This window comes from Seriola aureovittata, chromosome 16 (genome assembly GCF_021018895.1).
Source record: "Seriola aureovittata isolate HTS-2021-v1 ecotype China chromosome 16, ASM2101889v1, whole genome shotgun sequence".
In the NCBI taxonomy this organism is placed as follows: Eukaryota; Metazoa; Chordata; class Actinopteri; order Carangiformes; family Carangidae; genus Seriola; species Seriola aureovittata.
In genome coordinates, this window is record NC_079379.1 from 8,325,957 (window position 1) to 8,339,157 (window position 13,201).

General features: G+C 41.9%; 1 protein-coding gene across 2 annotated transcripts; it reads right to left on the reverse strand.

The window, feature by feature from the left end:
* Positions 1–275: 275 nt before the first annotated feature.
* LOC130183262 (claspin) lies at positions 276–12,992 on the reverse strand. Of its 2 annotated transcripts, none has more exons than XM_056398536.1 (24): positions 12,771–12,992; positions 11,827–11,944; positions 10,977–11,401; positions 10,699–10,851; positions 10,324–10,386; positions 10,160–10,232; positions 9,843–9,945; positions 9,016–9,596; positions 8,732–8,920; positions 8,361–8,524; positions 8,059–8,249; positions 7,831–7,883; positions 7,473–7,666; positions 6,443–6,980; positions 6,127–6,160; positions 5,801–5,900; positions 5,558–5,709; positions 5,281–5,442; positions 4,867–4,988; positions 4,207–4,337; positions 3,821–3,941; positions 2,547–2,626; positions 1,730–1,891; positions 276–892 (listed from the first exon to the last, which is right to left on the reverse strand). In XM_056398536.1, the coding sequence occupies exons 1-24, from the start codon at positions 12,795–12,797 to the stop codon at positions 767–769; spliced, it is 4,062 nt and encodes a 1,353-aa protein (XP_056254511.1). In that variant the 5' UTR covers positions 12,798–12,992; the 3' UTR covers positions 276–766. The 2 variants fall into 2 exon arrangements, with proteins under 2 accessions (XP_056254511.1, XP_056254510.1); XM_056398535.1 differs by having other exon boundaries at positions 2,547–2,629.
* Positions 12,993–13,201: the final 209 nt, after the last annotated feature.

The window sequence follows — 13,201 nt, forward strand, 5'->3', positions numbered from 1 at the left end:
CTCGACGTATTGTTCAAATTGTTTCTTGTGTGTTTTAAATTCCCTCCAAGCTAAACAAGTTCATGTATTGTTCATTTGAGTAAAAAGATATTTAAAAAAATAATTACTCGACTTTCAGGTTGAGTTATCATATAGACAAAACCGTGTGATTTTAATTGCCCTTTTAATTGTATGACTACCTGATTGAAGCCCATTGTGACAACACTCCCCGGCCACATAATTTCACAACAGGAATTTAAGCCACGTAAAGGAAATAACACGCTGAATACGTATCATTTGTTTTAAACCTGTTTACTGTAACCGCTGTGTGACTGGCAACATCCAGCCCGAGCAGGGCAGACAGAAGCAGACAGAGCAATGTCTTAAAATACACTTTTATTTACACTGTAAAACAAATACATTTAAATCATCATATAAAAAAACCCTAATTATTAAAAACCAAAAAAAAAAAAAAACCCATTCCTATTTACACAATAAAACTATTTAAATGGACAAACATAAAATCAGTTTAAGTTGAGTAAGATGTGACAGATCAACGCTGCTAATGGAGTGTGTGCAAGACAAAGTTCACCAAGTAAAACATGAAAAGATGCTTCACTGGTGTTCTTTAGTTTGCCATTTTAAGGCAATGTAAACATGTAAACACACACATGACCATATATAATTTCCAAGTGTCACTGGCTGGGGAAATAGCTGGATGTGGCTCCTAAATTCTGGCCCTTACCAGCTTAGCTGTAGATTATCATTGACTTAGTGTACTGCATCCTCAGTGGTCCAGGAAGTTGAAGATGCTCCTCTGGAGGCCTTTAGTCTGTCCAGCAGTTTTGTTCTCCCCACAGACCCTCTTGGCTGCTGGGTTCACAGCCTCCACCTGCCTCCTCTTCTTCATCATCTGAGGATCATACACATGCAAAGTTAAAGCCTTTTTCACAAAACACACAAAAACAATCTGACGAAGAAATCAGACAAAATCACTCAGTGCAGGTTGAAATCGAAAGATCATTCTCTGTCCAGTCTCTCTGTTAAATTACCAGCTGTATAACCTGCCATATCACTTTCAAAAATAGCAGTAAAATGAAGTTTTAACTCTATTTTTACTTGCAGCTCTTTCAATGAAGGATGTTCAGAAAAACTGTCAAGCAACACACTTTTTTTCTTGCCATCTCTACATAATAGGATCTAACAGGAGCAGTGGGCTTTGGCGCCACCTAGTGTCATATTTAGAATACATCAGACACAATAAATTCACCCATCACATTCACATGACTATCACACTGAAGTCTCTCTATGAGGTTTGTTTTTGTGCTTATTTTAGCACAGCAACATCTTGCAGGAGCGACACAAACAGACAGTCGGCAGAGGGAATTTTCATCAGGAGAATTAAAGTATAGCAGTTAAATTAAACAATGGTTCTTGAAATAAAATTCTAGGACTTTTTTTGTTTTAAAATGACTAAACGATGACTTGATTATCAAAGTAGTTGCTCCAAAAAGATTCTTCCTTTGACCTTAAGTGAGAAGTTCACAACAAAAGAGTTAAGCTTTACTTCTAACCAACTTCTTGATGAGTTATTACAACATAAACACTCCATGAAACAGCCCACTTCTGTTGTTGGTTACTGTTTTCTGTGAACTGTTCTCGGTTTGGACCACACGTCGTCATTTATCTGCCTGAGAACATCTGTTTTCCTGTGTGTTACTATTTCTATACTTTCAGTCGTCTCACTTGCCTGGTTCTGAGGAGCCTTTGAGGTGGCGTTGTCCTTCTCAGGAGAGAGAGTCTGAAACAAGAATCCACGGCTGTTTCTGGGCGCCAGAGGATTCCCCTCTGAGATTGAAGCCAGTTTCTGCAGGACGGAGTGAGGCTGACTCAGTAGTGAACCTCTCCTCACCTGGAAGAAATCAATAAATCATACATCTTACATTGACTTTGTTCAGATCAAAGACATTCAGTAATGACCTATGCTGATTAATCATATGAAGCCAATCACCAACATACACTCACACCTCTCATTCTGCAGCATTTTGGAGCCTTTTCATTTGAGGTTTTTATTTAGGAACATTAAGTACAGGACAGAAAATCTATTTTATAGTCTCTCAGCCACAGTGTCCTGTCCCTCACAGCTGCAAACAAGCCTCTCACTTACAGAATCAGGCTCGCCACAGTGTTACACCCTTAGCACAAATTCCAAATGATGAAAGTAAATAGTAGCTGTAGCGACCTGAGTGAAAAATTATATTTTATCAGAATAAAAGCCAGAAAAAATGGCCTCAGGCAACAAGTGATGAAGTAATACTATCTTTATAAAGTCATATGTCTCCCGCTCGCAAAAACAAAACAAGTTACACAAGAGCTACCTTTCACATTAAAAGCTTTTTGCAATCGGACTCCAGAGTAAAGCAAAGCAATGAAATGAGAAATTCCTTATAAGCAGTTGTACAAATGAATGATAGAAACCAAGAATGGCAGCATTTAAAGCAAATAAAATCAAAGTCCACTTTTAAAATAACAAGCAGTTTCTGCCTCTCACATCGACAGTGACTTACCTGTAAGGGCTGTGAGGGTCTCTGGAAGGGATTGAGAGCCGATGATGTCTTCTGTTCTGGCTGTGGTGCCACGGGGGGCTCTGCTTTAAAAATTGTGGAAATCAATTAGTGAAATAATCTGAGGGAAAAGAGACCCCTCTAGTCAAATCACCTGATCTTTATTCACTCATGTACAGCATTGTTTTCTTTGCTTTGAAATGTGTTGCATGATTATTATTAATCAGAAACTCTGATTAATGATTAAAAAAAAAGGCACATTCATGTCTTTAGTTAACTTGTACAGAGCGGTGCAAATAACTAAAACACTCTTTAAAACTGATAAATGAGCCAACTTTGTCGTCTGTATCTGAAGATATGAAGTTATCAGTATCTGAACCTCCTGAATATCACATGTAGCCACCCAGTTTATCCGTTTTGCTTTCTCCTGGGAAAACAAGAATGTCACAGATATCCAGACACAAACTGTGAAATTAACTTGACATTTAGCAGTGACAGAATTGGCAGCAGTTTCCTGTCTGTGTCTGGTTTAGTTTAGTTTGCTGGGAAAAGCAATTTATGTATTTCTTTGATTCTGGGAACACAAAAATGCCAGAACATTCCAGAAACAAACTCTGAAGTAACATGACATTTAGCAATGCCAGTACTGGCAGCAGTTTCCTGTTTGTGTCCGGTGTAGTCTACTTGTGCCAGTGTTTTGGCACAATCTGCGTGTGTGCAACTCTGCGTTCTTTCCACAGGGCTGCAGCAAATCAGCTGAAGTTTTGACCCTCTCAACTGATCAAAAAGATCACAAACCAAATCTCTGGATTATCGCTAAGATGAGACCCTTTCTCTCTGGTAAGAATCTGTTAATGTAATAAAATGTAACACCACGTTGACTGACATTAGTAATAAGAAGAGTTTCCGTTACCTAACTTGTTAAAACATTCTGCAGCCAGGATTTTAACTGGAACTAAAATAAAACAAGATAATAGTATATTTCACAAATCCTTGGGACCCTGCTTTGGCTTTCAATTGAGTTCATTTTAAATTTCTTACAACTTTTAAAGCCTCAGTGGCCTGACTTAAGTCACAGCACTGACTTTTCAACCCTTGTTCCCTGAAATCCTGAAGTGATTCCCTTCTGGTTGTTCCTGGGTCCAGAGTTTAAAAGTGATCGTGTTTTTTGCTGTCAGCTATAGAAGGCTATTTCTGTAGCTATCCTGGACCAAAACATTGTCTGGGTGTTTTGAGGGCCACGGGATTCTTCTTGTGAGGCCTCGTATCAAACCGACCTTTTCTCTGCAGAGTCTTGGCAGTCAGTTTCTTGGCCAGCTTCATGAAATGACTGTCTTCCTCTCCAATCCTCTCATCGTCTGCATCCAGATCTTCCCCTTTCTTGGCTTTCTGTTCGGACTGTGAGAGGAGACACACAGAAAGGAATGAAGACAAAACAACAACAACACCCCCTTGACGTCCCGCAGCTTGATTTTGGCATGTTTTCCCCTTACTGGGCGAAATGGCTTTTAAAACTGTAGTGAATTTACAAAATGTAGTAATTTGAAATCACTAAAGTCAATAGTGCAAATGTATTTCTTTTTTTAAATGAATGGTTCCTCAAGTATCTGTGTGCAGGACTCTTAATATTCACAAACACAAATTAACAAACAGTGCGACATACTTGTTCTCTGAGCCACTGTTCTCTCTCCAGTCTCTCTTTCCTCCTCTGGATCTCACTCTGGTCGACATCTTCGTCTTCCTCCTCCTGTTCCTCACCCTCTGCTCCCGTCCTCTCCATGTTGAAACCATCATCTGGAGGAAAGATTCAAGAAGAAACTCTAAATGACCGAATGCAATGACACAGAGACGTTTTATTTCCAGACTTTTAGACATATTTTTCATTAGTTTATTATCTTATTATAGTTAGCTATTTGGTTTGTATTTATTATGTATTATTAATAATTCCATATAATTTTTTTTGCTCAGAGCCTTTCATTGTTTTGTGATTTACAATGATTTTCTTTCTTTTTCTGTCTCTTTGTGTGTGTGTGTGTGTGTGTGTGTGTGTGTGTGTGTGTGTGTGTCTCTCAGTGTGTGTGTGTGTGTGTTGATCTGTGTGGCAAGCAGTTAAATACAATAAATTTGTACTGAGTTTGAAATCAATTAATATGTAAAATACAAATGCAAAAAAACATGTAAAACTTTAAATAGCTAAGAATCTGAGGTGTACAACAGAAATATGTCATCCTTAAACAACTACTGTCATAAATCCAACCAAATTCAAAATGAATTGGAGCACATGGTATCTAAGGGTATTTATTCCCTCATCCCGTAAACTCACCAATGTTTTTCCAGCGGAAGCGACGAGCTCGTCCCGGGCCGTCGGAGTGCAGGTCGCCATCAGCGAGGTAGCGCTCCTGGTAGAGCCTCAGACGACGCTTGTCATCATCCATTATCTGCTTCCTGTAAAAACAACAGATGCATTTTAAAACTTTCATCTGCCAGTTTAAAAACAATTACGCATATAAATAATCCAGACACAGGTTTTCCCTTGAAGGCTTCCTCTTTGGTTTAGAGCAACAGTAGAGGAAAACTGGAACAAGCTTATCAACAGTGGCGTCCTTTGTACTTGCATTAGTGAATCTTTGCCAAAAGATAGAAGCGTATTTCAGCTATGAGGAGAATAACTACCACAGTTCACTGAATTATACTGAAATTAGATGACAAACGTGGTGTAAAAGCAGCCTCTACTTACATGTGGATCTTGTTGACCTGGTCCTGCAGCTCTTCATCTGAGGGAAGCTCTTCAAGAAGCTCATCTTCCTCGTATTCGCTCCCTCTGTCATCGTCCTCGTCGTCGCTGCCCATGTCACTCCCCGACAGCTCAGCCTCTGATTCCAGGTAGTCAGTCAGACGCCTGTGAACAAGATGCAAGAAGTGAATAAAAACCTGTGCTGCAGTGTGGATTATTTCTACAGTGTAAATTTAATTCTGCAGTGTTACATGAAGGGTGTTTGATTTGATTTACTTACATTTTCTTCTTTTTCTTGACCCGGTGTGGCGCAAACACACCCTGCATCTCTTCCTCCTCTACATCATTGAGCTCTTCCTCACCAGCTTCAGACTCCTCCCCTCCATCTTGGTGCTCCTCGTTCTCCTCCACACCATCTTCATCATTGTCCTCCTATAAAGCCACAATTTTTGTCAGTTGCATTAGAAACCAAATCATAACAAGGACATTAATGTGCATGTGTGTTTGTGTTTTCAGACTTTACCTTCTCACTCTCTACATCTGACAGGAGCCGGAACTCGCAGTCCTCTTCCTCCTCCTCCTCCTCATCCTGTTGCTGCTCTTCCTCCTCTTTCTTCTTTTTACTTTATAGAGAGAAATCACTATGAGAATTTTATATTGCATTTCAATATTCCTCTAATCCTTTATCAAAAGGAATTGAGGCAATGAGTAAAAAAAGAAACGAGAGCAGTTTCATTAAGAATCACAAAAGGAAAACTTTTACAGATGGGTTACATATCCACAGAACAATGAACAATCAAATCCCAAATGATTACTGATGTCAGATTTGATCAGATTTTTGTACTGTACCTTTCTTGTGCTGGTGAAGTTGTGTGAGCAGAACCTAAAATCGATGACAAAGAAACAAATCTAAATAAATATTGTGAAACTGGAAAGAAAACAACTTAAAACTGATGCTCTGAATATTTTAAAACCACAAATGTGTATGAAGCTGTAAAGGACTTAAAAACAGAAAGCCCAACATGTTGAGATGTTTCCAGTTTTAACAACCAGTCTGAAGGTGGATTTAGTGCAGTGGAGGCTACTTTACCTGAGATTCTTTAAAATTAAATATGGTACATGTTAATTCTGTAAATGTGCTCCCCTAGACAACACCCTCCTTTACCTGGACTAGGAAATTTTCCCGAGCACAGCCCCAGCAGCTGATCCATGGTGTTGTCAGACTCTTCATCCTGTCCTCCCTCTTTACTCTTGTCGGTTTCTGTCAGCTCCTCTCTTGCTTGTGTTGGTGGAAACGCACCAGAGCACAACCCAAGCAGCTCATCCTCCTGTGTTGATCCGAGGCCTCCGCCCCGACTGGAGCCGCTCTCTGCTGTCCCGAAAACACCCGAGCACAACCCTAACAGCTCCCCCATGTTGGCATCCATTGCATTTTCATCCAGGCTGTCCAGGATTAACTGTCTCTTGTGGGAGCGAGGCACACCGGGGCGAGGCCCCACGTTAAGGAAGCCGTCCGCATCGAGTAACTGGGAATGGGCGTCGTCCTCCAAGGAAAAGCGACCTTGGGAGTCTCCTCCCAGGCCAGGGCCAGAAGCCACTCCACCCAGCGGCCCTGAGTCAGCACCTGGGGATGGAGGTGCGTAGAGGTCTTGGGAGTCCTCAACAGGGAGGCAGAGAGAGGGCTCGGAGAGTTTTCCTGAACTCTGATGGGGGAAAAAAAGAGAAGAAACATTAAGACACAATTCTGAAGCAAAGAATATGGTACAAATGCTGTAAGAAGCATCTTCATTTAATTTTCTGTGTATTGTAGTTGCATTCCCTTATTTTTATCTAATGTAATCCTGCTTATCTTTCCTTCTGTTTTTATGAGCTTCTTGCCTCACCTACACAAGCTCATTTATTTTTAACTCAAGGGAATGCGAGTATGTAGGTGTAAGTGCGTCAATATATTTGCATTGAAATGTCTGTGTGCATATCATATCTTTTATGATGATTTTATTTTTTTAATGAGTAAACAAATAAATTGTGACACTTAAATTGTGTAGCCCTTTATAAAAAATGTACTTTCTGTGTGCCTTATAATACTGGCTGAAGTGACCACATTTGTTTAACCCTGGTTTGGGTGAATTCAAACCCCTGATGATATCATTTTAATCCCCTAAGTATTAAACAAACTGAAAAACCTTTTATCTTACCTTCGAGGCCGAGCCGAGGAAGCTGGGCCTGAAGAGGCAGGGAGAAGGGGAGCGGAACATGGAGGAGTTGGAGACACCTCTTCCTGTGGAGCGCTGATGATTGACAGGCTGGTAAGAGGTAATCATCGATCCTGCGAGCTCAAAGCTGCTGTTGTGGCTGTTGTCCTTCACCAGGGACAGAGAGTCGTCCTCTTCTGGAGACGAGCGATGAGAGAGTGACAAGATGAGGAGGAGTGTGAATAAAATCACTGTGTTCAAAGAATTTTCTGTCATCAATAGTCAATAATAACTATACATTAGTCTGTTTTGAGTGTATAAAGTGAAGATTAACAGAACTGAGTTCCCTCGCTCTACTCACCCATTTTATTACTGCTGTCCTGCCCAGAGGGACCAGACCTTCTTACACCATCGCTAAAATGGAAAATAGTACATGTGAAGCTACACCACATAGAGAATATATAACGTAAACATGCAGGCAAGGCGATAAAAGCCACGCTCACAATTTATCAATTAAGGCAGTTTTATCAGTAACATTTTAAAAAGGTGCATGCACATACACACAACCACAAACTCCAAACACACTCACCCAGTGCGAGAGCAGGAGTTGCCGGGGAACAGCATGAGTGTGCCATCTGTGTTAACAAGGTCAGGAGTCGGCGAGGGTCCAGTCAGTGCCACGGGAGAAGGGCTCCTGATACTCTGAGCTACACTGCCTTCCTCCTCTTCTGCCTCATCCTCCTTTCCTTCCTCCCCACCTCCCAGTAGGTCGTCTACACCCTGGGAGAAAAGAAGATCGGACTTGACGTGAGTACAATCAGACAAAAGCACAAATCTGTATCAAGTAATTTGATCGTCTCAGAACAGCGAGAATCAAACACATCATCTCACCTCTTCTTCATCTGACTCATCTGTCAGTTCTTCCTCCTCCTCTTCTTCCTCTCCACAGTTTTCATTGTCAAGGCGAATCAGCTCGGCCCTGCGCACCCGCTCCTCCTTTCTCCGTTGGGCCATGGCGAGTTGCAGACGCTGCTTCAGAGTCAGCAGCTTCTCTCCTAGACAAAAGAGCAGAGGAGGTTTGTGAGGTAAGGAGAAAATGCATCTCAATTTCCCAGTCAAAGCTTGTGTACCCTCCTGTCCATATTAGTTGATCTGGACCATCCCTCCTTTGTTTTAAAAAGGGGATCAACAATCTGGTTCCCCATGTCTTAGGACCAGTTTAAATCCTGGCCTTTAAGTACATGTCACACATGTATCCTTACCAGGTTTGGTGGGCACTGGCTCATCTGCCCCCTCCTTAACAGTGACAGCAACCGACTCCATGTGCAACTCTTCCTGGCCAGACGGGGTGCTGTCTTTGCGGATGATGTTGAGCTGCATTGTGCGCTCTCCTTGGGGCCTTACGGGGGCCTGGACATGACGAAGGTAACGCTCCCTCAGGGCCACCAAACCTGGTTGAAGAAGAGCGAGAATACCGAGGGTTATTCAGACTCATGACACATTCTCATTCTTCGTGTCTTGAAATCTTAAGAGAATCATGACTCACCAGGGTTGAGCTGTTGAGGCTCGAGCTGAACAAAGGCTCCATCGTCTGGACACAATTTAGCAACAGGTGGGGGGTGCAGTCCAAGCTCCTTCAGTCTGGCCAGTTTGTCCTTCTTGGGCTTGGTGGTTTGGTGAACTGAAGGCTCTGCTGCAGCTGAATCAGTGCTCCCACACTGAGCGGACACGGGCTCTTTTTGCAGGGCTTCAGAGTCAGACATTACTGCAGTCTGGCTTTGCTCTAAGGGGGCAGCAGAGGTTTCCTCCTCAGAGTCAGAAGCAGTTTTCACTACTACATCTGCTGTGACTGACTCCTGCAGACTCTCAGAGAGGTAAAGCATCGGACCACATTCCTGGTTGGAGTCTAGGCCTGCAGTTGCCTCTCCGGCCTGGTTGAGGCTATCCTTCTGTGGGGATGAGGTGGCGGCAGGATGTGGTAAGGGCTGGATCTGTGTGCATGGGTGAACCAGAGATGGAGAAGAGTCCTGCTCTGTGGATGGCTGTTGGGGCTCACTGGGTGGGTTTACAGGGGGTGGAGGAGGAGCTGATGGTGTCTCCAACATCATGGCAGAGTACTTTGTAGATCTGAAGAGAACAAGATTGGAATTAACTTGATTAAATTTTGAGTGAGTGTTTATGACACAGAAAGTGTGAAAATTGTTCATGCCAACTTAGACTTGTCCAACAACTAAATGCTGATGTTTCTAAGTAGCCATTCTATTATAAAAACTGATTTGACTGGTAAAATTGTGACAACAGATAGTAATTTTTGGTTAGTGTCTTTAGTTTCTGCCCTGGTGTATGTGCGTTATCTGTTATGTTTGTCTTTACTTCAACAGTGCCATGGCAGGACCGTCCGGCCTGGCTCTCTTCTTAAAGAACTGGTCAATGGTCTTGGGCTCAGGGATGTGGTAGGGCAGGCCGAGTGTGGACTCTACAAAGACAGAAGTACATGTCAAAGATGCAGTCTCGGTAGCATGGATGACATGAGACATCTCTTTTAAAATGTGAACCTTACATTTAATATTATGATCCAAAAATAAAAAATCTTCAGGTTTAATGGGCAAAACCAAATAAGAAAAAGTAGCACAGTTAACACACTGCAACAAAAGATAAAGAGACAATAGAAGTGTCTGTTGTAAACTGACCTCTGACCAGCCTCTGAGACTCACTGTGGAGTTGTTTCATTGCCTCTTTGCTGGCACGTGCAGCTTTCCTCTCCTGAAAACATCACATATGTTTACCACTTATTAGTATTTGGTATTAATTTCACAGTGTTTAGAATAAATTCAAGCTGTTTGGCACCGCATACCACACGCTGCGGTCTCTCTGGTGCCTCCTCATCATCTTCTTCGTCTTCATTCAAGAGAGGTTCCTGCAGAAATATTTAACACTGATTACACAATGGTCTGTCTAGACAACATCTGCAAAATCCCAGGCCTAACACTGTCTCAGTCTTCTCAACACATTTTTCAAAGACTTCTTTAACTTTAATAAATTCTGTTACAAGTATTTTGTTCAACAATCAGATGAGAACAGTTTAAGCCTTTTATATATAAACACAATGGTGGTTTTAATTCTAAAGAAAGAAAGAAAGAAAGAAAACAAACGATAACTTAAATCACAAGAAATAATGTTGAAAGTCTTGATTGAAGAATTCCAGTAGCAAATAGCCATCTTTTCTTACCTTATGTTTCTTCATTTTGTGCTTGACTGCAGCTCGGATGGCATCCAGAGACTCTTCTTCCTCTTCCTCCTCATCATCCAGACCAGTGTCAAACAGGTCTGTGTCACCCAGTGGACACCCACTGTCATTCAGAGACCGAGGCAGCGGTGTGTCCTGAGGAAATAGGTAAAGTTGTCTTCATATCATACAATAAAATCCATGTGTAGGAACACACATAAAAAAAAAAGCTCAGAAGCAGAAGAAAAAAGTACAGAGAGAAAAGACCAAGCTCCGCTTACCTCATTCATTTCAGAGAACCTCTCTTTCTTCTTCAGCTTTTCCACCGCTTTGCTACGTTTCTCCTTTTTCTCCCGATGCCTCTGGCTCTTCTCTCTCTTCTTCCGTTCCTTTGATTTCGCTTCCTTCTTCAACTCCTCCTGTTGCTCCTCCATTTCCCCACTTTTCTCTTGCTCAGGCTCACTGCTTTCGCTGTCAATCGGTGCACGGCTTATTCTCTTGCTCTTCAGCGGCCCTTTCTCTTGCCTCTCATCCTTCTCTTCTGCTTCTCCCGTCTCCATCTCCTCTCCGCTGGAAGCAGATAAGACCAGCGCTTGAGCCATGTGGACACTGTTCTCTGCAGCTGCCTCCTCTTCGCTGTCACTGTCTCTAATGGCATTACGGCGAGGTTTTCTGTGAGCCGTGATGTCTTCATCGTCATCAGAATCTGGAGGCGAAATAACAATTTAGAAACAGTCACATAGCACAAAGGTCATCATTATTTTTTGTGAAGAGAAATAATAATATAAGTATTCTTAATATCCCTGAATACGCACATATGCTCTTTAATTGCAGCATTTATTTTCATACACCTTTAAAAAAAATTATAGAAATGGCACAGGCAGATTTTGTCTTTAGTTGAATATTGTGGATCATAGGATACCATTCAAATTGTTATGTGACTGTTGTACTTATTGTAAACTTTTTGATTAAGTCGCCAATAAAACATCTCAACTGTATAATATAAATGAAACAAGTTTACTCAAATCTTACAGACATTAACCTGAATGGATCCCTCATTTAAACAGCCAACATGGTGCTGCCCTGTCTCAGGTTGAATCTGAATCATCATCAATTGTTGTGTTACTTTACCTGGAAGCTCCTCTCTTTTGTTGGTTGTCTCCGAGACCATCTCCTCTGCTGGAGAGCCCACCCCGCTGTCTGAATCACTCTCTGCTGCTGTTTGGGCCACAGCTGGGAGCTCATCAGCCTGGGTACAATAATCCAAAAACGTTTCAACCACCATGCGGAGTATTTTCTGTGATATGGGGGCACTGCACTGTACTTTGATATGGCTCCACAGTCAATGTAATACATTTATAATCTTCCAAAAGGCATAAACTCACAAATACAGGTTTTCATTTTGCAATTTGTAAATCTGTACTTTCAAGAAAGCCACGGGTATTGCGTATTGATTTCATGATAAAGGTAACTGACTGCAAAGGCTCACAGCTGTGAAACTCCGTATAATTACTCGGATACCAGAGTGTAGCATGTGTCTGTTTTTGTCACAAAACAGTCTTGAAAAGAGTATTGCTGTGTAAAGTTAACATGAAACATGGAGATCGATTGTCTGACTTTAGGGAGCCAGGTGGCTGTTAAGTTAGGTGGCGCCTTGCAATAAACTAAACAATACGCAAAGAAGTTAGCTAGCGCCATGGCGTCCTTTCACCGCTTGCAGTTAGCTAAATGTACAATTTCGTCAAAACAAACTTATCTGGCACAAGTCATTGATATCCGTGAATAGTCCCTTAGATTATAAGTAAGATTTTGACAGTGGTCAATGAAGTAAGATGCCTTACTAACATGTATTTACTCGATGTGACCAGGCCAAGTCGATAACCACCATCCCAGCTCGCTAAACCTAGCGAACTGGCTAACTGGCTAACGCTAACAATATCCGCAATGTGCAGCATTTCTTCGATTGAGAATACTTTTACGATAATTTATAACTAACAAGGACATGTGTTAGACTGATAATTTCACGTTAGATAGATACCCAAATTACTTGGTGATATCTGAAAGTATTTCCTTACCTGTTGTTGAGAAACGACCAGGCTCATCTTTGTCCGCCGACTAGTTTACGCTCTTTTATAAAAAGGAAGCCAGCGCAGAAAACGCTTTGACGAATCTCGGCAGCCACAACAGACGTCGACAACTAAATGTCTGCGTGGCAAAGGCTATTTTAGACTTTTAAAACACATTGAGAAAGTATTTTAGCCGCTCTGTTCCTCTTCCTCCCGCCTGTTCCTCACACATCGAATAGAAAATTTTGATCTTTCGCGCGCCGTGACAGCTGGTTAGCAGTTTTTCGTCACCGAGGTGTCAATCGCCCTCTTCTCGCTTTCCCATTGGTCCTTTGCGGCGATTTGCACCCGCCCAGTATGACGCCACAGCTGGTTGGGAGCATATTTTAAACACCGGGAGTGCTCGGGCAGGCGGGGCTGAGGGTTTCTCTGAATGAAAG